The sequence below is a fragment of the Megachile rotundata genome, chromosome 16, assembly GCF_050947335.1.
Source record: "Megachile rotundata isolate GNS110a chromosome 16, iyMegRotu1, whole genome shotgun sequence".
Taxonomy (NCBI): domain Eukaryota; kingdom Metazoa; phylum Arthropoda; class Insecta; order Hymenoptera; family Megachilidae; genus Megachile; species Megachile rotundata.
This window is the reverse complement of record NC_134998.1, coordinates 8,335,104-8,359,684: the sequence shown is the minus strand read 5'-3', so window position 1 is coordinate 8,359,684 and position 24,581 is coordinate 8,335,104. Positions and strand designations below refer to the sequence as shown.

At 29.4% G+C, this 24,581-nt stretch overlaps 6 protein-coding genes across 10 annotated transcripts; 5 read left to right on the top strand and 1 right to left on the bottom strand.

Annotated features, from left to right (window-relative positions):
- The first annotated feature begins 155 nt into the window (after positions 1-155).
- On the top strand, positions 156-4,837 carry CycY (cyclin Y). Of its 3 annotated transcripts, none has more exons than XR_013040824.1 (6): positions 156-592; positions 688-958; positions 1,084-1,304; positions 1,380-1,666; positions 1,752-2,091; positions 2,413-4,837. XR_013040824.1 is itself a non-coding variant. In XM_012292609.2 (5 exons), exons 1-5 carry the CDS (start codon positions 497-499, stop codon positions 2,038-2,040), a joined length of 1,164 nt encoding a protein of 387 aa, XP_012147999.2. In that variant the 5' UTR covers positions 157-496; the 3' UTR covers positions 2,041-2,166. The 3 variants fall into 3 exon arrangements, 1 of the variants encoding a protein (XP_012147999.2); XR_013040825.1 differs by having other exon boundaries at positions 2,352-4,837; XM_012292609.2 differs by lacking the exon at positions 2,413-4,837 and having other exon boundaries at positions 157-592; positions 1,752-2,166.
- Positions 4,838-5,679: 842 nt separating this feature from the next.
- LOC100878828 (malectin-A) lies at positions 5,680-8,058 on the top strand. The gene is made up of 4 exons (XM_003706400.3): positions 5,680-6,447; positions 6,526-6,708; positions 6,790-6,847; positions 6,921-8,058. The coding sequence occupies exons 1-4, from the start codon at positions 6,091-6,093 to the stop codon at positions 7,127-7,129; spliced, it is 807 nt and encodes a 268-aa protein (XP_003706448.1). The 5' UTR covers positions 5,680-6,090; the 3' UTR covers positions 7,130-8,058.
- A 146-nt stretch (positions 8,059-8,204) lies between these two features.
- Positions 8,205-12,000, top strand: Xpc (DNA repair protein complementing XP-C cells homolog). Its single transcript, XM_003706438.3, has 5 exons — positions 8,205-10,192; positions 10,264-10,469; positions 10,532-10,796; positions 10,866-11,034; positions 11,193-12,000. The coding sequence occupies exons 1-5, from the start codon at positions 8,513-8,515 to the stop codon at positions 11,546-11,548; spliced, it is 2,676 nt and encodes an 891-aa protein (XP_003706486.2). The 5' UTR covers positions 8,205-8,512; the 3' UTR covers positions 11,549-12,000.
- Positions 12,001-12,026: 26 nt separating this feature from the next.
- On the top strand, positions 12,027-14,166 carry LOC100882527 (uncharacterized). Its single transcript, XM_003706437.3, has 4 exons — positions 12,027-12,287; positions 12,456-13,119; positions 13,192-13,322; positions 13,391-14,166. Exons 1-4 carry the CDS (start codon positions 12,253-12,255, stop codon positions 13,836-13,838), a joined length of 1,278 nt encoding a protein of 425 aa, XP_003706485.1. The 5' UTR covers positions 12,027-12,252; the 3' UTR covers positions 13,839-14,166.
- On the bottom strand, positions 14,157-22,984 carry tho2 (THO complex subunit 2-like protein). 3 transcript variants are annotated; one of them, XR_001096946.2, is made up of 29 exons: positions 22,815-22,984; positions 22,625-22,668; positions 22,212-22,303; positions 22,002-22,115; positions 21,788-21,903; positions 21,584-21,714; positions 21,141-21,520; positions 20,882-21,060; positions 20,227-20,819; positions 19,924-20,158; positions 18,166-18,283; positions 17,937-18,099; positions 17,673-17,854; positions 17,324-17,608; positions 17,136-17,248; positions 16,868-17,063; positions 16,675-16,803; positions 16,482-16,610; positions 16,154-16,411; positions 15,933-16,084; positions 15,727-15,856; positions 15,546-15,651; positions 15,432-15,466; positions 15,251-15,361; positions 15,065-15,125; positions 14,936-14,997; positions 14,529-14,601; positions 14,386-14,450; positions 14,157-14,294 (listed from the first exon to the last, which is right to left on the bottom strand). XR_001096946.2 is itself a non-coding variant. In XM_012292607.2 (28 exons), the coding sequence occupies exons 1-28, from the start codon at positions 22,877-22,879 to the stop codon at positions 14,264-14,266; spliced, it is 4,275 nt and encodes a 1,424-aa protein (XP_012147997.1). In that variant the 5' UTR covers positions 22,880-22,984; the 3' UTR covers positions 14,157-14,263. The 3 variants fall into 3 exon arrangements, 2 of the variants coding, with proteins under 2 accessions (XP_012147997.1, XP_003706447.1); XM_012292607.2 differs by lacking the exon at positions 14,529-14,601; XM_003706399.3 differs by lacking the exons at positions 14,157-14,294; positions 14,386-14,450 and having other exon boundaries at positions 14,528-14,601.
- Positions 22,985-23,257: 273 nt separating this feature from the next.
- RpL31 (ribosomal protein L31) lies at positions 23,258-24,262 on the top strand. Its single transcript, XM_003706398.3, has 3 exons — positions 23,258-23,389; positions 23,780-24,006; positions 24,083-24,262. The coding sequence occupies exons 2-3, from the start codon at positions 23,786-23,788 to the stop codon at positions 24,231-24,233; spliced, it is 372 nt and encodes a 123-aa protein (XP_003706446.1). The 5' UTR covers positions 23,258-23,389; positions 23,780-23,785; the 3' UTR covers positions 24,234-24,262.
- The last annotated feature ends 319 nt before the right edge of the window (positions 24,263-24,581 follow it).

Genomic DNA, 24,581 nt, shown 5'->3' with positions numbered 1-24,581 from the left:
TTTTGACCAATGATATTGAATATGACTATAATGAAAAGTTCCAGTCTTCATAGAGAATACATAAAAAGTTTTTAACAAAACACCAATGAAATTATGTTTACGCAAAGCTGCTCAAAAACTTGAAGTCAAACATCTTTCATGTATACATGTATGCTATAGTTCATGCATGAATATGCAATATCAAAACAAGAGTCTGAGGGCGGCGTGCAAGAAAACATCTAAAAAAAATTAAAATAATTACATTAAATGTATAGTAAGGATGAGAATGGCGTACAACAAGGACAAATCGTATTATAGCTCGTGTATACGAGCAGAAATGAAATTTGACTGACCGATGATTTTAACAATAATTCAACCGGCACAAAGCGTGCTTGAAGGCGTTGTCATTGTAATAGACATTTATCGAGTTATTAGTTGCAATAAATTTACAAAGTGGTTTTTGAAATTTTTACATACAATTTTTATGTTGAAATTTATTCATTTTTGTTGATTATACATGGTGCGTTTAAGCATCAATGTAGATGAAAAAGAATGTACATTAACATTGCTGCTAACTTTATCAGCTGATTGTCACCTAAAAGCAACATGTGAAGTATGTGTTGTGAGGAACTTTAAACTAAATCATCTATACAATCACCGTGATATTAACTATTGTAGTTTGATTTATATTTAATAAACTTTCATTAGAGTAAAAGCAATAGAGACATCAACGAGTCTCTTACAAGAATGGGAAATAAAAGTAGTTGCTGTGTTAATTCCAGTCCACAAGTTGGACGTAAAGAATTAGGATCTGAAGGAATTACGCGTGGTCTTGAGGAACATCTACCGGAAGGTGGAATTAGCGTTAATAATTTACAACATATTAGTGAACGCGAACCAGAAGACTGGGATTCAGATCCATCATTACACCCTTGTGCTGGTACTATTTTTATGGAACGGTCTAAACAAGCTATCGAAAGTAGGTATATCTGGTATTAGTCAATTTGTTATTTATGATTTATGTTATATAATATAAGCATCTCATACATTTAAAAATCTGCATGATCAGTCTTATTATCATTATTAACTTGATATATCTTTTAGATGGCATGGTAAGAAAAAAGAGTCAGCACCAAATTGCAGATGTAAGGTCTTTAAAAAAGAGTAGCAGTTGCAGTACAATATATTTAGATGACAGTACTGTTTCACAACCAAATCTCAAAAATACTGTGAAATGTGTTGCCTTAGCTGTTTATTACCATATTAAAAATAGAACTTCACAGAGACAAATTGATATATTTGATGAAAAGCTTCATCCTTTAACGGTGAATTAATTATGAGCATGTTATATTCATTTTTATTCAAGCATATATATTCATTTATGGTTTCTTTACTTGTAGAGGGAAGGTGTTACAGAAGATTATGATAAGCAAAATCCAGAACACAAACAAATTTATAAATTTGTAAAGACCTTATTCAATGCTGCTCAACTTACAGCTGAATGTGCCATCATAACGTTAGTTTATTTAGAACGTTTACTTACTTATGCGGAAATAGATATAACACCAGCCAATTGGAAACGAATTGTACTTGGAGCTATTTTACTAGCATCAAAAGTTTGGGATGATCAGGCAGTGTGGAATGTGGATTATTGCCAAATTCTTAAAGATATTACAGTAGAAGATATGTAAGTTTATTTATCTACTTTTTATAAGAGTTAAATATACATAAAAGTACTTTTATTAAATATTTTATATTTAATATTTGATTAGGAATGAATTAGAAAGGCAGTTTTTGGAAATGCTACAATTCAATATAAATGTTCCTTCAAGCGTGTATGCTAAATATTATTTTGATCTCCGCACACTTGCAGAAGCAAATGAATTAACATTCCCTAGTGAACCACTCAGCAAAGAGAAAGCTCAAAAGTTGGAAGCTATGTCCAGAGTTTACGAAGATAAAGTTACTGCTGAAGCTTTACGTACCGGTTTTAAAAAATGGTCAAGTTTAGATAACATATGCATAGGCGGACCTAGACGTAGTATTGCCATTCTATCCTAAATATTGGATATAAGTGGATACATTACTTATGTCCATGCCTTCTTAATCAAGGTACGTGAAAAAGACAAGTTTTGTTGTCCTACTCTAGTATCGATGACTTTAAAAATTTCACAAGCATATCATTTTTACCGTTCGGTAATTTTTATGTTCTTTTATTTGAATATTTTAATGCAATACAAGTTTCATAAACATTATTTAACAAGTTTCTGAAGTTTTTAATTTTGTTTGATTAACTCTTATGATTCCAGTCTTTTTCTACAATTCTAATAATAAAATATTGTAGCATGTGAATTATTAATATTTGTTTTTAGAAGAAATCAAGAAATCTGTATAAATTAATTTCCACTTAAATCTTTTTTTTTATCTCAATAGCTTATCAAACTACTTCCTACAATTTCGCGAAAAATTAATTTTTGATCAGGGACCTTTTAATGCATTAACATAAAATATTACATAGGTAAAGTTAATAATAAAACTTTTTACTACTAACAATGTCAGTGCTTCTTTTATTAAATGAAACAAATTGTGATATATATAAGTTATTTTTTATCTAAAATAGTTTACATATTAACTAAATGATTTAATAGATAAGCTTATAGCAAATTTACTAGTAACTATATAGAAAATTATAAAAATATTATGCATTGTAAGATTTAGTTTGAATTTAATCTTATTAAATTCATTTGTGCATAAATTTGATGCATTTTAACAAATTTATTATATATAGTTTAAATAAATATATTTAAAAAATTTGTAAATTAAAGTTCATATATTTTGTATTTGAATACGGATCTTTTAATTTTGTGTTCATATTTGCTTTAAATTAAACAAAAGTATTCTTATTAAATTATCATAATCACAATATACATCTTTTGAAAGTTTTGACAATGCGAATTGTAATTATCATTATTTTTATATTATACCAATATAAATTTCTTTATCATTTATCCAGTTGTCAATTACATGCGCAGATAAAATAACTTTTTAAACACAACTAATTATTTGTAAGCATAATTCATTATATGCATCCTGTGTGATCAAAATCGTCAATATTTAAAACATTGTGCAAAACTACACAATTCTGATTAATTATTACAAGTAATTATTGTAGATAATTAAACAGAATTATAAGAAGTATACATGGCTATACTGTTTATTAGTTTCAACGTATAACACATTTGCATTTATTACGTATTTGATTAAAGTATTTTTATTTAAATAAACATATTTAAGCATAAAAGTAATCTTGTAATATTCGTAAACTAATACATGCCTTAAAAGGATAGTATAATTCTTCATGAACATGCCAATCCATTTATGTGTTAATATTTTCATACACTTAATTATTGACAGGTAAAGATTTTAAAACCTGTTTTTCAACTCATTTAATTATTTTTATGTATATTATATTAATAGAATGTCATTGTAGAATGGCATGCAAAGTATTATTTATTGTATGTATAAGTAAAATTTTATCAGTGTTTCACAATTTTTGTTTCTTAATTTACACACATTAATATCAAATCTAACAATGGTGTACATTTCTGTACATACAGGATTTTGATCATTCAGTTACATATATGATTATTAAATATTAATATATGAAAATATTCTTATATTAATTTGTAATTAATAAAAAGGGTCATAATTTGTAACGATTACAATATTTTAATAAAACTATTAGCAAAGCAGCTTGTTTATTGTAAATATAAAATTATATGCTTAAGTACAATTTATTATAGAATATATTATTTGCAATTTCAATAAATTTGAAATACTTCAAGTAATAAAACGTAAATCATTTTTAGTTGATTAATAATAAATTTTTCTCTTATAAAGTAATACAATTTGTAATATTAATTTTAAACCGTTTAAAATAAAAAAGAAACAAGTTTCTACAAAAATTAATGCATTTTAATATAAGATTTTTAATTTACTGTTTTAAAGAATAAATGCTTATATAACTTGTAGAATTTTTATTGCATCATTAGTATTCCTTTATTAACATTGCAATGGAGTTTTACCAAATTGGTTCAATCGAACAAAAGAAATATTTATTGTATACTGAAAAGAAGTCCAAATTTTTTAAAAGACTATCATGCTTTAAGAGTAACAATTAGATATTGGTATAAAATTTAATAGTGCCAAAATGTAATAGTATATCTATGTAATTTTAAATGGCATTAATAGCATAAGCAGATAATAATATTAATGTATTTACATTTTTTAGCTAGGTGTTTTAGTTTTTATACAGAATGCAGATATATGTATTTTTTATCATAACAAAAAGTCAATTTTATACATTGTTAGAAAATTATGTAACATGACACAGAAATCAGATGAAGAAAAATAAAATGTAAATAAATTGATACATTAATATACTAAAGTTTGTTCATTTTAATACTGATTTCTTAATGAATTAAGATTTATATCATCTTATATAATAGAATTACTACTAGTATAAAATATTTTTAGAGATAAAATTACATTGTAAAGACAATCTTGAAATCTTGTTGCGTCCTACAAAGTATACTATTACTATGCTTGGTCTATGTATCCTTGTAAGTTTATACTTGTTGATGTAATACTGTAATAGTAATTGAAATATTGTTTATTTAATATTTATCATTGAAGTTTATTTTTTCTGACAGCTACATAATGTTATTTTAGATAATTTATGTTTCTTCAAATTGCTATTATTAATGATCATTTTTTGTATAAACAAATGTTAATTTAATAATACAAATTTTTGTATGAAATAAATTTATGTTGTATTACTACTTTTCAACAAGATCAACATTAGATGTATTTATTATAATAATAATATTTTAAAAAATAATAGTTGCATTTATTAGAAAAGTAATAACAATATTATTGCAGTAGTATATTTTTTTCCCTCTACATTACATATGTAAAATTGGTATTGCGGCACATGGATGAGCTCGAGGCTTGCAAGCTATCGATTGGTACCCGAATATTATTGAGAATATCCAATAGATTTATTGGATGCAATATCAATATTTACTTATTAAGCTGAAAATGTCAAAACTCATTTATTCATCCAGGAGGCAAATGGGTCTCCCTTTCCATCCTTCGAAGTCAAACGCACTCGTGCGTCTGTGATCCAAGAAGGACGCGCTTATTTTAAAGGAAGATGATTGTACTGTATATAATGAAAACATATATTTACAAGTAAATATGTTTTCAGTTGATGTTTAATTAGTTTTCATACGTATAAGTATTTTATTCTACATGCAAAATGTTAAAACATAATTTTCCCACAGCTATTTCAATTGAACTCAGTCGGTAATGAAACAATTGAAAGCTGGCCATACATATTATAGAATTCAATTAAATTTGTAGTAAAATCGATGTGTATCATACGTAGATTAAATATTAAGTATTAAATAATCTATTTATGATTAAATAAACTGTAGTTTTAGTTGAACTTTTTACGAATAAAATTTTCATTATTTAAAATAGTACATGCAATTTGTAGATATAGAAATATAGAAATGCAGTATGAAGCTTCAGTTATCCAGATTTGATTGACTGATTTTTCATTTAAAAATGTTTAATTTGTACCAAATAAAAGTTATTCAAAATTGAATAATGGCTTATTTCGTCATTTTGTCGCGCAATGGCTTTTTGCCCTAATAGATATGCTCTATTTCTACGTTCTTATGTCTGTGATACAGCGCTGTATTTAAAGGCGGTTTTGTATGTCACCTAACCTGATAAATTCACTGGCCACGTATTAATAACATGGCTATCCGCGACATACATATGGTTCAGGACATGTAATTTGCGATAAAATAGTGATGTGATTTGTTGACAAAAGAAGTAAATTGTAATACCTTTGATTTCATTCAGTCCCGAATTTAATTCAACGAACGATATGGAGGTTTCTTTATAGTTGTCATCGATGTGTTGTTAGCTTTAAATGCTTCGTATTTTAACCTGTAATCTAACTTGCCGGTTAGAACCAATTCAGCAAGTTATGAACTTGATCAGTTCCAAAAAATTGAGCATTACTATACAATAAGAAAGATGATTTCAGGATGGGAAGTATACTTTTTGACGTTATCAACATTGTTGCTTGCTTGTTGCGTACAAAATCTTCAGAGTCTGGAGGTAATATATGCGATAAATGCTGGTGGAGGGTCACACACTGATAGTTATGGAATTCGCTATGCTAGAGACCCTTTAATGGGTAAAGTTGGAACAGCGTCTGATTATGGCAAGCAGCTAATTATTGGACGCGTGAATGCCATTGATCAAATACTGTATCAAACAGAACGTTATCATCATAGCACTTTTGGCTATGATATCCCCATTAATGAAGATGGAGATTACGTTATGATATTGAAGTTTTGTGAAGTTTATTTCAACTCTCCTAATATGAAGGTACGATTTTGTTGCTTTATAAGTAAAATATATTGAAAATATTTTGTATACTCACTTTATTTAAAAATGTATTTTCAGGTGTTCGATGTAGTGTTAAATGGAGACCATACCGTTGTTACTGACTTAGATATTTTTGAAAGAGTTGGTCGTGGTATAGCACACGATGAATATATTCCATTTAAAGTTCAAGCTGGAAAATTAATATACAACGATGAAGAGTCTGATATACTAGCTGGAAAAATCAGAGTGGAATTCATAAAAGTATTACAATCATTTGTATTATTCTTATACAGATCTTTCATTAGTTTTAGGGTTTAAATATATCTAATTAATTAATTACAGGGTTATAGAGATAATCCAAAAATAAATGCCATTGCTGTTGTAAAAGGAAGTATAGAAGGTATTAAGATTACTATATGTTTTAAGGAAAAGAACTTAGACCATATTTTATAACTGATTTCAATTTTTTTCAGACATACCACAATTAGGTCCAATTCCTCAAGAACCAGAAGAGTATCACAATATACAAGAAGACGAAGAAGAATCTACAGTTCGTAGTCGGCACACAAGTGGTCCAAGAACTCCAGATCCTTATTCAATTGATGATTCTTCAGTAATGTTACCAGTCTTTGTAGCTATTGGGGCATTTATTCCTTTATTATTTTGCCTATGTAAACTATAGGCAGCAAAAATTTTGTGCACATAAATGCCTTGTACTTAAGAATAATAGTGTTCTAATCATCTTAGGTCAAATTAGCGCATGAGAAGCTGCCTATGTTGATTCTGTACATAGAAAGAACATTCTTGTTTTTAAGCTACGTCATTGCACTTTATTGAAGCTGTTTATCATTAATTTAATGAAATGAACATATCTATATATATGTTTTTGTACAATGAACTACTAAAATTAAGAACAAAACTAGAGACATAGAAAAGGTGGGGATTTGTGCAGTCATGACTTTTGTTGCGAATTTAATGTGTTCATTCACGAGTTATTTAATTTTTAACAATAGAATCAAGTTAGGAATTAGCGCAAAGGTTTGCACAGATCTTATTCATCTTTTCTTCTACAACTCAATTCCAAGTATTGTACATATGTTGCAAGCACATATTTATTAAGTTTAAGAGAAACTGGTAACTTCATAGAAGAATATATCGGACTTCGATACTAGAGCAACAAGAACCATCAAAATGGTGGGTTTCAGACTTCTTCATTTTAAGTCATAATCATTAAAGGAGTTTTTTGTTAAAATGTACATCGATGTTTGTGTACAAAAGACAAAGAATGATTATGTATGCTATTTTATTTTTCATTGTATAACGTTCAACATCGGTTGCTCTAGTGTTAAGTGTGCTATGTAATTATTTTGCCATACGCACATGTAATAACGTTATAAGTGAATTTTATAATTTAATATCGTAGAAAATGTACGAAATCACTATCTTAATTATGTTTTGAATAATTTTTATGTGAAAAGTTTATTTATCTTTATAATCGGTACGATTGTATTTAGTCAAAAATGGGAACGAATCCAATAGTCCGTCAGATACCAAAGTGATTTCACTCTTTTGCAGATAAGAGCAAATAAAGCTGTTATTATTGTCCTACAATGATTTTCATTAATTCCCATAATGCGATAGTGCATGCATTAATAATATGCGATATTCTCGCATTCATCAAAAGGTACCATAAATCTACTCGGCCACTATTTTCATGTAGACACGAACAGAACAGAAACCATCGGTAAGGTAGTGAACTACGTGAAGATAGTATATTTTTTTTTTCGAGTCGCTAAAAACAGTTTTCATAGATGCTTCCATTCGCAAAAAGAGCTTATTTGCAAAATTTGACATAATTCGAAGCATGACAGTTTTCCTAAGAATAGCCGAAAAAAGAATATTAACTTGTTTATTTGAAGCCTTAAGCGCACCCTACGAATGTACCGATTTATACACACATATATACATCGGTGTAAACTTATAAAACGCAATCACACATAATCTGACGCAAGACTACAAGAGTAGATCTGATAACGTAAAGGTAATAATACAAATAATTGTCAAGATGAACGGCTTATCGGAAAATGATAGTTCTGATAGTAGCGATGAATTTACAATTGATTCAGAGAAAAATAATTCACATTCAAAATTCTTCACCAAAACAAGGTCTAAGTCTAACAGAATTGCATCTGATAGCGACACCGAAAATGAAAGCACCGATGAAGAAGATTTTAACGATGTCAATCAAACAAATAACATTGAACTTTTTACTCAGGTTTTAAAAAATTTAGAATATTCACAAAATCTTGGAATCAACAATGATAATAATGGAAAAGAACAGTCTGAGGACTGTCCTGTGTTGTCAAAGAAAGAAGGAAAAATACAAAACTTGAACACAGAAACACAGGATAATGTGTCTTTCAGTGAAATAAATGAACTTCTTCTTCAGGGTGAAAGTAGTACAAAGTCATCACGGAAGTCGAATTCTTTGAATACTGTAAAAAATGAAGATGTCGAAACTTCTAATGAATATACCATCCCAAAAGATGGTGTTAAAATAACTTTACCTGGTACAAGTCTTCAAATATTCAAGAAAAAAAAAAAGAAAGGAGGCCCAGACTTAAAAGCAATTTTGAGAAAACGAATAAGAGCTAGTGAATTATTGATGGAAAAAGTAGGATTACTCTGTTGGTTAGCCTATGGATTCTTTTTAAATCGCCAGATTAATCAGCCTGAAATAATGTCATCTGTATTGTCTTTAATTTCAGCTTCTAATTATCCAAAAAAAAGAATTGATCTTGTATATTTAGAAAAGTTTACCAAATGGTTTAAGCATATATTTTCATTTGAAACCGTTGAAACCAATGGTAATAAACGTATAAATAAAGAAGTATTATTGAAGATAATACAGGAAAAAAAAATTTCTGATTATAAAGAACTTGTACTATTGTATATTGTTGCATTAAGAGCTCTAGGTTTAAATTGTCGGTTGGTAATATCTCTTTCACCACCACATAGAGCATTATCAACTAATAATCCATTATTTAAACCTGAAAACTCTAAAGGAGAGAGCAAATCAAAAAGTAAATCTAATGTAGCTAAAGAAGGAAATGCATCAAAAAAAGTTAAGAAAGAAAAAAAGGAAGAAGTTGATAGTACAAACATAATTAAAAATAGTCCAGAAGCAAAGAAGAATGCTAATATGGAAGCAAAAAAAAAGGCAGCTGAAATTTTACGTTCCAAGCCACCAAAGAATACAAAGAAGAACAAATCTGTTGATGTCAAAACTGATAGCAAGGCATCTTCAACATCGAATAATAAGAATAGTGATACAAAAGATGAATCTAAAAATATGGATCAGGAAAAAAGTACAATAAATTTGAGACAATTAAGATCTCGTAAGGTGAATGCTGCTTCTAATGATAATACAACAGTAACAGAAACTGATGGTACAAAATCAAAATATTATATAAAAGAAGAGTCTACTGATTCTGAAGCAGAATTTCAACCTACACCAAAACGTCCAGCAAGTACGAAGAATTCGGATAAGAAAGAAATACCAAAAGCTTCTAAAAGTAATAACAAACGTAATACAAAATTATTGTCTTCTGATAGTGAAACCGATGAAACAAATAAAACAAAGAAAGCACAGGATATTTGGGCTGAAGTATATTTAGAATCAGAGGAAAGTTGGATTTGTGCAAGTGTAATGGATGAAAAGATCCATTGTGTGACAGATATATATGTGAGCAAACTACTATTATATCTTTCATGTATAATTATTTATATGATAATAGTAGTTACGTTTCATTACAGAAAAAAGCAAAAAAGCCTGTATTATACATAGTTGCTTGGAATTCTGAGAGTTTAATAAAAGATGTGACTAGACGTTATTGTCCTCATTGGCTCACAGTTACACGTAAACAACGTATTGATGAGAAATGGTGGCAAGAAACTTTATCCTATTGGAAGGAAAAAGACACTGCTATTTCTAAAGCTGAAGATGAGATGTTGTTACAAAAGTATGTATTTAATTAAACATTTATTGGTGAGAAATTCATATTTAATATTACATGTTTTTTAGGGAATTGGAGCAGCCATTGCCTAAAACAATTGGTGAATGCAAAGGACATCCATTGTATGTAATTGCAAGACATTTACTGAAATTTGAAGCATTATATCCTCCAGACTGTGTACCACTAGGACACACCAACACAGGTGATGCTATTTACTCACGTCATTGTGTGCATACACTTCGTTCAAGGGAAACATGGTTGAAACAGGCGAGAGTCGTAAAACCTAAACAAGAACCTTACAAGATAGTTAAATCTCGTCCAAAGTATGATAAGGTAATATATTAATTCCATACATTCTTCATTTGCAAACACTTTGTATGTAATCACAATAATTGCATATAGCTTTCGGGAATGAGAATTAAAGATTCAGCATTAGAAATATTTGGTGAATGGCAAACTATGCCATATGAACCACCAGAAGCTAAAGATGGTATTGTTCCACGCAATGAGTATGGAAATGTAGATTTGTTCCAGCAGTCTATGCTTCCAAAAGGCACCGTTCACATAAATCGTAAGTCATCAAAACGTCTGGCAATTTTATTAGTTTTTCAACTGTTATTTAATTTACCGAAATCTCACTTAATGCTCGATGATTAGATAAACACTATTAGAAAGATATAATTTATCTTTTGTTATGATCACTGTATTCATAAAAGAACAATACTACAGTTCCAGGTCTAAATCGTATTGCTAAAAAGCTAAATATTGACTGTGCACCAGCAGTGGTGGGTTTCAATTTTGGATGTATGGGCGCGGTACCCGCTATCGAAGGTTACATTGTTTGCTCAGAATTTGAAGATACGCTACGAGAAGCTTGGGAAGCAGAGCAAGTTGAAGCTGCTAAACGAGCAAGAGAGAAACAAGATAAACGAGTATACGGTAACTGGAAGAAGTTAATTCATGGATTACTCATAAGGGAACGACTGGCAATGAAATATGAATTTTCGAAAGAAGATAAATCGGTTACGCCCAATAAACGATCAAAAAGTAAAAAAGCAGATGCGAAGAAACCTAAAATTTCCTAAGTTTCTATGTTTATAGAACGATCTCTATTATATTGGACAGAAAAAATTTTCAGTTCTTAATTTATATGCGAATGAAAGGAAAACGTTGTAAATAATTAAAAAGTGGTTGCAGGACAACTTATACTCTACTCAGTATTACATTTACGCGATTTATTGTAAAATGTACAAAATGTACAATATTGTGATATATATATTTCTAAAATAGATATCTTCTTTGTGTGTTTGTGATGAAGAAAAATGTTAATATATACATTTGAAGGATTTTTAACTTTTTTTGATATTGTTCTAATTAATTTTTTGTAAGTTAGTAAATAACATTTGATATACTTCGTTAAATAGTTTGTATGCATGAGTGTGTGAAAAGGAATTGTGGAATTCTTATTTACATAATGCATATGAATGAAGCAATTTTTGTAAAGCAATATATACTAATAAATTCTTATGTTTCTATATGTATTGTTTATCTAAAGCAAAGTGTAATCATCAAAAGATCATCTAATCATGTTTGATTTGCGCCTCTTTCCGCCACACACATAAAACCGTGTGTCTATGATATCATCCAACCATATCGATCTTGTATTGACGTTTAAAGATTTAAACTTTGTGTATACAGAAAACTGATGTGTTTACTTTTAAAAAGAAACAGTTCTATGAATTACAAATATATTTTTATTTAACGATCGTATAAAATTATTTAATATAATATGGATCAAGAATATTTTTCTGATATGTACCAATGGTAAATAAATTCAAATAAAACATTAATATTTCTCAAGAAAAAAGTACAGGTTAAGTTGTACACACGATCGATAGAATTTACATTTTAAACACTCTATTAGTAATTAAAATTGTATGGTATTACTTTCAAATGTGTGATTTTTTATTATAATTCATATTTTGCTTGTAGGTTTGAAAAGTGTGGAGTCATATCGAATATAAGAACGCATCTTCGACAGAATTTAATAAATGCGTTGAAAAGCAAAGATTTCACTTTAAAGCCAGGAATTCCCAAGTCTGCAAAACAATATATCTACGATTTACTGATAGCAGAATATTTGTTGAATCACAATTATGCTTATACTTTATCCGTATTTGCCAGTGAAGCACCTTTGTTAATAGATTTTTCTAAAAAGACAGTTCAGTGCCCGGAGGATGATGAGAAATGTAGTACAGAAAAATTGCGGAGTGATTATGTATTGCATGCTTTAGAAACATTAGGTATAAATCCCCATGATCCTAAGGGACAATATGTAATATCACAATATGTTGAAAATGATATGCCGCTTCTTTTATGTATATTAAAATGTATCACAATGTTCTCCTATAACATACATAATGATGTGCCACTAAAAGAGAAGGTACTTCTGTGTAATGAATGCACACAAACTGAATTTTCTTGGCAGTCACATAATGTACATGTAGAGAAATTAACTATGTTGAAGAAAAAAATAATTATGCATAAACAGATAGTTAATCATAAGTTGCGTGAAAGAGAAATGATGTTAAAAGAACAAGCAGTGGTTATTGAACAACAGCTTGAAATATTAAATAAAAAGCTGCAACAAGTTCAGGTAATAAGGATCAGTTATATGAATGTTAAGTTGAATTTCAATGAAAATTAAAAATTATTTCAATTTTGACAGGATGTAATGCATTCACTGAGTTTAAAAGAGAAACATATAAAGGAAAAAAAGCAGAATAAAGAGCAGCAAATTTTACAAAAAGAAATGGAATTAACATTGAAAGAAAAATTATTGTTACAAGAAGTAGATAGGTAAATCCATATTTAAATATAATTTGTGTATCTTTATATGAATAAGTATTTCATTATAAATTTTGTAGATTGCAGAGAGAACAAGATCTAAAAAAATTACAAGAACAAAAGCAGATACAAACAGAACCTTCAGTAAACAAAGTATCTTATCCTACATTTAAAAATATGGAAGTACAAACAGATGATGCTATAGATGATATTGTACAAAGAGATAAGATCAAAGTTCTTACTAAAGAGAAGGAAGAACTAACAGCCCTTGTACAAGACCAGCAATCAAAGATTGAACAGATAACACAACGAGCTCTTCAGTTATCTCATCAAATAGAAGAAATACGTTTATTAAGACCTACCAACATAGAAGTTCCAATACAAACTGTTAACGCAAATACGATTGTCAGTGAGAGTAGTTCAACGGAAGATATTCTTCAAGATGCAAAGCTGAGACTTAAACGTTTAGAAGAAGAAAGTTTGAAGGCAGATCAGTATTATTATAACTTCATCAATAATTCATCATGACGTTACTTTTATAGTAACTCAATAGCAGTAAAAAATATACATAAATTTTACAGTATAATATTATTTATATTAATTTTTTTATACTAATTTAATTTCCTCAGTTTTCAGAGGAAATCTGATACAGCAATTTTGTAATCAATGAAAAATGAAATGACACAAATACCACGTAAACGGTTTTTATTGCAGTTGCTAGTTTCTATTATAAATTATATAAAATTTGTATTATATGTACAAATCTGAGATTGAATTGAACGTATACCAAAGATTTTTTGTTACCTAGTTTATTTTATAAAATTGGACGTTAATATAATATACAAATTAATCGCTATTTTTTTCTTTATTATTATTCGAATTCTACCTTAATTACATGCAACACCAAACGTAGTATATAAAATGTTAAGTCAAATTTTGTCCATTGTTGTACATCATCTTCGCTTGGGATCCGAACTCCTTCTAGTGCTCGTAGTTAAGGATTATATTTAATTAAGACTATATGATGATATAATGATATAAAAACAATATTTTTGAATGGGTATAAAAAGGATATTGTTTGTCCCGGGTTTCGCGACCCTCCCGTTCATGAGTACGTTCCTTTGTGTAGGGTGACTTTTCCTGAAAATATATTTTTACATAAATCTTTTGAATGCCATGGTTTTCTGCAATTGGCGTTTGGGTACTTGATAGTATCACCTAGTTTTTCTGGTCTTTGCTATTGTCTCCCATTTCGTCTTTTCAATGTACTCGAAGCGGACGTCTTTATCAACTAAGGGGTCAAGGAATAGTGTTAGAAAAATGATTAAAAAGTTAATTTATGGGTAGAATGTTGGGATAAATGCAAACTGTGATGTTACAGGATTTACAAAATGTGTAATATGTCTTTGTAAAATGTGTAATATGTCAAATATTTTCGTCAAAAAGGGACATTTATGCGCGAATGTCTTTTAACATAGATATCAATTTTACACCGGGAGTACAACTAATGACCTACTCATGAAAGTACTGACTCTATCATCAATGACTAAACTATTTTCTTTTAAACATGATACTCCCTATCTTTGCTGGATGAATAAAAGGAAATGCAAATTAAAACAACTAACCTTGTTATAATGATGCTTTTCTCTGTGTTCGGGAATATCGCCGTTTTGATGTGCTCCTTTTGCTAAAAAAATAATCAATTATTGTTCATAGCGAAATGAAGATTTTAAGGTGGAAGAACAAACAATTACCCCTTTCGTCATCTTTTCTTCTCTTCTGTTCTGTTGTAACTGCGGATTCATCCGCTCTATCCTGTTCAAACACAAGAAGTGTACATACACATTAAATAGATTATAATGATTACATATTTCAAACTTGGGATATAGGTATAAAAACCTCCAAGTTTTTTATTTTTACTATAAATATAAAATGCTTACCCTTTTCCGTCCCAATTTCTTTTCTCTTCGCAGTTCCTTTTGTTCGTCCCTCATTTTACTTTTACTGGAGCGTTCTTTTTTGTCGAGATTACCATCTGTCCGTCTTCCCTCCTGTTAACAGAAATTATCAAGTTAGAACATAGTATTTTAAGAAAAGAAGTGACAGGTCAATAATCCACACCTTTGGTACACTTTCAACTTTTCTTCTTTTGGCATCTGAAATTAAATATCAATATTATAATTTATAAATAGATCAAAGTAGTCTCAACAATTTTTGTAACTTTTTAATGCAAACCTCTGTCTGATCCATCCTGTGTTGGCCCAGAGCTAGCACTACTATTAGATACACTAGAAAGATCACGGTCTAAATTGTCTACTCCACTTCCGTAATAATGTTCTTCCTGCAATTATATATGGATTACAGAATGATGTATTTTTAAACGTTATCTATCGATTTATATAGTACATGCAATTACTTTATAATATTTTCGATCTTTTTTATCCATCGAGTCTTCTTCTTTAATTTCTTCTTTCTTTATATGTTTATCCTTTCCTTCTGAACTTTCTTTGTTCTCTTCCTTTTTCCTAATTTTTTCCGAACTTTCACTATGATACAGAAATAGCAGACAAATTTAAATTTGTTATTATTAATAAACATTTGTATATTTATTATGTAACTTACTGATGCAATTGACTGGATGCAGTTCGTTTTTCTCGTTGATCTTTATTTTCTTTTTCTATTCTTGTGTCACCATTGGTGATTTCTTTGTTTGATATGCCATCACCAACTTTCTCTGACGTATCATTATTTGGAGTATCTTGTGTCTTTCCAGTCTACATAAAAATGTAAAAATAAACTGCCTGACGCAGTATTTATATTATAAAATGAATCTAATTATATACCTTATCTCCCACATGATGAAAATCTGCTTCACGAATCATGTTTGGTGTCTTAGCTTTTAACTGACCACTGTATGAGGTAGCCAAAACATGTAAATCCTGACGCTGACCACGTTCTTCTTCTCTCACTTTTTCTACTTTTCGTTCAAGAATTTGAGATAACTTAGCCAAAACAGGAAAATGTGGCAATATTTTGATTAATATTATTAAAGAATTTCTTATTTGTACATAGTCCTTGGAGTCCAGGCAGACCACAATAGCCTGTAGAAGAAGGAAGTACAATGTTGATATTCCAATCTTTGATTTTTTAAAAAATATATGCACACAATACCTTTGTAATTTTGTAATGCCATTTATGGCACACGTGTCTATAATTTTCAAATCCTACCATGTCGTTTGCTTCAGAAAATTGATTACTAACGCGAAACTTCGTTACGAATCCCGGATAATTACTACATTCCTGAAATAAAATATGGACACGTAACAATTTTTGAAATTAGTTTAAAATACACGAAAAAATATACCTTATCAAATATGGCTTTTTCAGAGTGCCACCTCATCACTGTTTCCAGCATAGCGCACAGAAATCTCCCGTAACGATTTGCTTCGTTTTCAGTGCATGAGGTAACTGAATATGTTATATCACAGAAGAGCTGGAAGATTAAATTTAATTTAATTATTAATTGCGCACACGTTTCATTAATTAATTGTACTTACTCTGTCATAGCAAAGAAGTGTTGAGAAGTTAGCAGTTTTTAGTGAATGTATAGTGTGAACAAATTTGGCGCAGTACATGGCATCTACGGTGGTAAATGTACACCGAGGAAACAGACACAATTGTAGGAACTGTGTTATCGTTTCATTCTTTGCAGATTTTGCGCTTCGAGATAAGAACCATGTATCTTTCTCTTGCCTAATATGACAATGTTAACAACAAAATAAGGTCATGAACTATCTTTTTTCTTGGTGTAAATATATAATTTACCTTAAATATGCAAAAACTTTCTCAACGTGTTCCTCCTGTTTTCTCCTTTCGTCTTGTAATTTCTCAATTAAGGTTGTGTATCTTTCCTGTTCTTTCTTCCCTTTGCTAACATTCTAGAAGAAATATATAAATTGATCATCACTACTTTGTAAAAATTTCCTATTTCTATAAAGAACTTTCTAACGTACCACATCTTTGGAGTCGGCACTTTGTGCCGCAAATTGTTTCAATTTGTTAATTTCCCTTTGATAACTTTCAACAGGAACATACAAATCATACATGGACAGTGACCAAAATGTTACTAAGAATTGTGGAGAGATATCTTCCCATACTTTTAAAGGATGTAAAGGTCTAACGGACTGAGCAACTGGTGCCATTACAGCTTGTGCAGCTTCTGCGTACTTTGCTTGTTTCATAGCAGTAGACATTTTTTTGTAATTTGGATCAGCTTTACGCAGGGCATCATACTTAATCTGAAAATGGTACACAAGTAGTATTAAGTACATTAGAAGTCGCAGAATTTATAAAATTACTTACATTAATAGCGTGCACAAACATTGGTCTTGCAAGAAAAAATGCAACATCAGAATGTATGTGATTGTCTTGGAGCATAGAATGTATAGAAGGAAGTCTTTCCACATATTCATCTACTGTCATTGTAGAGCCCAAAAATGTTCCAAATTGTACTAATGTATCTTGGCATTGGTCATACAATTTTCCTACAATTTTATATTAGATTATACTTTCATAGTTCTTTCAATGTTATTAGAAGAAAAGGATGAAGTATAAAAGTATATTTACCAACAAGTTTAAGGTGTGACTTATCTGTTTCTCTATATACGACACAATGTTTTTGTTGTGCCATTAAAAGACACAGAGCCACAGCAAGATCATGTTCAGCAAGAGCTTCTTTCAGTCGTTGAGAAGATTTTTTTGTATTACGGACTTGACTAAAGTAACCGGCCTAAAAAATTATTTGTTTACTTCATTGTGAATTATTTGTCGAGTCATTGCTATGATTGAAAGTTACCTCATTTTTCAATAAGTCTCCACCTGCCATGGCATTCAGTTGATCTGAGGTCATTTCTTCGGCAGCTTCAATACCTGCCATTTTTTGTACTATTTCTTTTAGTATTAATAAATCTAAGCTGTAAACAAAAATAAATAAATCGCTAAATTACAGAGTATCAAAAAATTTTAGTGTTCATCTCTTGTTATTGATCCTATTGTAATAGGATTTGTACTAAATCCTATTGTCCTTCTTTTAACAATTTTAACAATAATAGTGCAAGTGAACTATTAACATTGTTTCTTAAATGTATGATGTTTATATATTGGCATAGTAAACCAATTAGATTGTTTTGTTTTATACATTTAACATTGTACAAATACAATAAACTTTTTCCACTGTTTTCTTGAAAATTATTATAAAGAATCCTCATTTTATACTTTTTATTGCAGAGATCCATACACGTGACTAGTTTTTATTCCTCTGAATAATATTTTCCAAAACTACAGTTTATAAATATTATCCTGTATTTTACCCATTAACTAAGATTTTAATTATTTTTCTTTCTTTTTTAACTTTGAAATACCTAGAAAGAAAAAGTATAATTCAAAACACTTCATCTTCATCATGCTTTAGTAATATTGCTTAAATAATTATTAAAATCAGCTCTGTAATAAACAGTTTCATTTACCTTGTCCTTCTAAGTTTTCATTTTATTGGTGGCAATATTTTTGGTCATTTTTAAAATATGTGTAAATCATTTGTATTCACATATTTTAGATATTCAATAGTTAGGTATTCTTATGGACGATTTTTCATTAATTAGTCCATTCCTTTATGTTATATTTATACATTCTTTATTACTGTTCCATATTGAACTCCAAATCTCCTGATTACTTTGATCATTACTTTCGTTCAATCTCAGTCCCTTCTTCAAAGTTCCTTTTTGTTTTCTCTCTATCTTTTATTACTGTATCGAGCTCCTTCCACACGTGAAAACATGCAAACATGTTTTTTAAAACTAATTTATATTTAATGACTTTAAAATGCTGAACTCTTGCTTTATTCTTGTTTATATTAATATATAATAGTATATTATGAATTAAATAATTTGAAGGTACAAAAATCTTCTCAAAAATGATATCAATCTTCTTTGAGCTTTGTTGTTTGAATATTACATGAATCAGTAAAGAACAAAAATATTTGCAATATTGTGAGAAAAGATGTGTTTAAAAGAAATGAAGAGAGTACTGTATATTGCCACACATTTGAAACGATCATCGGTAAATTTCCTTTGTAATGAAAAATTTGTAAACTTTATTTATTCAATGTACTAGGTGTTTCCATTTTATCAACTATTACAGCAGAGTGATAGTATATGTATGTTCACTGCAATTAAAAAGTCTTCATAATAAATATATTACAATTTAACTAACTTCTTTCATATATTTGTGAGTATTAAATATTCTGGAATTACAAACAGTGGATCAAATTTGTATTTCATCTCGTTTTTCAATCTCTTCTTTGCCATATTACACCGATATTTAATTAAGGTTATACATATGAATGTGTTTGTAAAGGTATCGAATATGTCACAGTAATGATAATTATCTTCCTTTTAAAAAAAGTATTAATTTACTTTGTACATCTAATATTTGAGAAACAACGCAACAAAAATAAATGAAAAATTCTATAGAATCTGGACGAAGTTATTTGACTTCTAATTAAAAGATACATATTCTTAGATTAAGAAAAATTAGTTTATCTTGTACAATGTACCTTTTTTGTGCTTTAAGTTGATTAGCTACATACTGCAACAAACCCGTAAGTTCGATATTGTATTTTTTGAATATGGCTCCACAAAATGAAGCAAGGGACTGTAACCACAAAGATATACTGGTGCCATCATGTTTAAACCTATCCCTATCAGCACCAGCTAACGCTTCCACAAGACAATAACCAAGTACATCATACGAAATATTTGTCAGGTATTTTAAAGAGTCTACAACAGGTCCTGTAACACATCAAACAATTAGAAATATGAATACTGAAAAATATACCATCTCTCGGAGATTCACGTACCTATAAGATTATCATACAACTGAATTTGTATAAGAACATAATCAAATAATACACCGGGCGAAGAATGAGTCAATTTGCCTATTGACCTTCCTACAGGTTTAATTGTTTCCTTGCTTACTCTCTTCATAATTGATTTAATTTTCTTCTGTGCATCTGCTCTTTTCCGCAGCAGAGCAGCGTGTTGTAAAGGTGTATCATTTTTCCAGCGGGCATACAAACAATACCGATTCTGATATGGGTAGTATTTTAAAATGTTCCACAATTCTTCAGCGACACAACAATTACAATCCATAAAAGACAATGAAGGTAATAACGCTACGTCAAGTATAGTCAATACGTCATAATATAAATTATTATTTTTATCCACTGGTTGCTTATTAGAATCTAATGGGCACTGCTTTATAACTGCGTGACATAATCTCATGATTTTGTACATTAAAACAGGATCATGATGCAAATTTGGACCAAGAACTATGAGCATTGGTAATAATTGATCATGTATGTCTTCGAAGTTTTCTATTGGTTTTGGTGCAAGAGAACTCTTTAGAGGAGGAACTCTTCTGCCTTGTAATTTTGGTGATATGATACAGTGTCTGAAATATATGGTATTATGGTATAAAAATTGAACAGTAATCAAAGATTGTTGTTAACTTACTTGCGATAAACGGGTTCAATAAGAGATTGAATCATTTTACACAATGCTAATGCAATAGGACGCTGATCTGTAAGACTGTGCTCTGGTAATCGAACAAATAAGTTTTGTGCTACCTCCCAAGCTCCTATTTCCAACAATGCTTCACATAATCCGAATTTCTGATTACTCGCATATTTATCCTTTTACATAAAAATAGTGTCAACAAAGTTATTTGAATACCAATATTGATCAGAATGAAATCATACATATGTCTAGATACCTGTAGATTTTCTTTTTCTTCCTGTACTTCTTCCTTATCTTTAGTAGAAATTACGCTTAATTTACGAACATATTCCTTTGCCTGTTTCATTGCCTGTTCATGTTCTTTGATGATAGTTTTATCATCTGGTACTAGCCAGGGCAATATATCATCTAACTTAATAACACCATGTTGCAACATAAGTGCAGTAACTTTTTGTAGTGAGAACGGGGTAGCATTGACCATAGAACAATATTTAAATCCTAAAACTTCACAGAGTACCTGCTGATCACTCATGTAAGAACGAATTAAAGGAATAAAAAATGCATCATCCTGAGGTCGATTTTCAAAAGTTTCTAGTAAAATATCAAGTACTCTGTTAGGGTCAAGATTAAAATATCCTATAAAAAGAACATACATGTAATGTCATATTATGTATCAATCAAAATATATTAAAAACATACCAATAAGAGATTTAACAATTTCTAGTATTGATGCTACTTCATTTTCTGGACGTTCCTGATTCAATTCCACTATAAGCTTAGAGTATCCTTCACTTTCCTCTCTAAATAAATTAAACTTACGTTGCTTGTAACTGTAAGAAGTATACATTTTATATAGATTTTGTTTCAAATACAATTAATAGTTACTAAAAAAGATGTACATACTATAATTTTGTTTTCACTTTGATGAATTTGGTTTGAAAACTCTTATTTTTTAATGTTCCTACATCTTGTAACGTGTCAATTTCTAAACGTTCTTTCAATATCCTATCTGTAAGAAACTATACAAAAAGCATATGACATCAATTAACTCTGTCATTACAAATTTTGTTTACATTATATAAATAGTTCAATCATTTTTGGTATCTTAAAATGATACCTTTTCTGATTCTTTCACAATGTAATAGAAGTTATTCCTTTCTTCGTTAAGTGCTTCTGCATCAATCAGAGTAAATATGTCCACTATTGCAGATGGTATTGCTCCATCGATATTCTGGAAATAGATACATATTCCATATATGAAACATGTGTTATTACATTATTTTATTTAATGTAACAACATGTACAACTGATAAATTATTAATCTTACCATCAGTTCACCTAATGTCTGAACTACATTGTCCCTTTTTATGTTCCCATGGATTCCATTTGTTATTAATTCGTATAATCCTCTTCTCCATTCTAAAAGTAGAAACAATACCACACGAAGATATAAAAAACTACAAATTTATGAAGTACTTGTAACAGGTTGCACAACATTTCAGAACCATGAGACTAACATGTACATTAATTCTAAATAAATAACTGTAACATTAATATTTATGAATATTCTTTATTCAAAAGTGTACACAAAAGATTGATATAATTTAATGCTGCTAATTTATTCATAGAACTGAAAATGTTGACAGAATTGAAAATGCGGAGGCAAAGAACATTTCACGTGAATAAAGTCTGTACTGAAACTCATGCTACAGGGTAAATTCGGGAATTGTTGAGATTTACCTGCAGTGTTGCCTTCCTTAAATTTGTGCTTGATTAACTTGAGGCTGCAAACAGTTGTTAATTGACAATTAACTCTTCAGAAGAGCGAGAAACAGGAGAGATAAGTTGCAACCATCAATTGCACAGAGTATGTAGTATCAATTCAATATTAATCGAACGCACTTCGGACGTTAACGCGTTAACCACTTACAAATCATTTTTTCCATGTTTATCCCATGCTTTCCATATTTCTGAATTCCACATTTTACCAGCCATTTTAATTCCATGAAAAGCTTTTTACGATTAAAAACAATTGTATTAACATCACAGGTTAACAGACTCCATTTTCCACCATTACAAGCGTCCCCGAAGCTATCGTAGCGCGATCTTTCTTATACCATAAATTATATTTATCCTAGTAAGAGAACTTTATTAACAAAAACCATCTTCGATAACAATTATTTATAATAATAAAGACATATGTATTTATATTATAACAACCGAACATGTGTGTTATAGCAAATCATATATCTGTTCCGAATTACTGGATTTCTATACTCCGAATTTTCACATTCATAAATCTGCATACTTAGTTATCCAGTAAAAAATTGTATTAGACGATTAATTATAATTAATAACTTATTTTACAATATTTTATATATATATTTCTGATTTATTTATATAATAAATGAAACGGAATATTTTTTCCCTAACATTACGTAAACCCGATAACTTTAGGAACCCCTAGAACACGGTTCTTTTACATCGGAACCATTAGCAAGAGAGGTAATGTCAGTTTTCAGTAAAATAAAATCCTGAAACATCTGGCTGTTAATATTGAAAGATAAATAACTTTTCATAAAATTCTATTAATTAATTGAAGTAGAATAATATACACTTAATATCATTAATGTTATTACATTCAACTTATTGTATAAGTCAATTGGACATCACCGTCGTTTTGTTTACTGCTTTATCTATAAACATATGATCTAAATTAGAAAAATATAATTTAATATTTTCATACACCAATAAATTAGTTATATCCAATATAGAATTTATGTATTTGTTTTCTGGCTGTCATCTGTAATTAGTTTACAATTTAAATTGTAAGGTTTGTTCATAATTTTTTGGTTATGTCACGTTGTCATACTAAGTCGTGTACTTTGTTTTCAGTACAAAATGGCCAAATCTACAGAAAAGAAGGGAAAAAGTGCTATCAACGAGGTTGTAACTCGTGAATACACTGTAAATCTTCATAAACGCCTTCATGGAGTTGGATTTAAGAAGCGAGCTCCAAGAGCAATAAAGGAAATCCGTAAGTTTGCTGAAAAACAAATGGGAACTCCAGATGTGAGGATTGACACCCGCCTGAACAAGCAGCTTTGGTCCAAGGGAATAAGGTAAATTTTATATTTTCATTGATCAAGAATAATTCAAAATTATTTACAATAAAATAAAAATGTCATATGATTTTAGGAATGTACCATTCAGAGTTCGTGTCCGATTAAGCAGAAGAAGAAATGACGATGAAGATTCAGCTAATAAATTATACACACTTGTTACATATATACCAGTAGCTTCTTTCAAAGGTTTACAAACTGAAAATGTTGATGCAAGTCAGGACTAAATTCTAATTAATAAATAATTTTCATCAAATCCTGTGTTGCAAATTTGTTCAACGTATTACCTATTCAAGTTAACAACTAACGTTTGATCGATAAGTTATTACTTGTTAGAAATTTATTACAATGTTTTTTGTCGAATAGTTTTTGAATAAAAAAAAATCAATATTGTAAATTGTTTTTGATAATTCTATAAACAATATTGGAACTTCATACACCAAAATCCCTATTATTCGACAAAAAATCATATTTGAATCGTGCAGTGCGGCTAACTTCAGTAGATAATTAGTATTGGCCCCACTGCTATACGCTTCTATTATATGGTCATATATACGGTGGACAAAAATAAATAA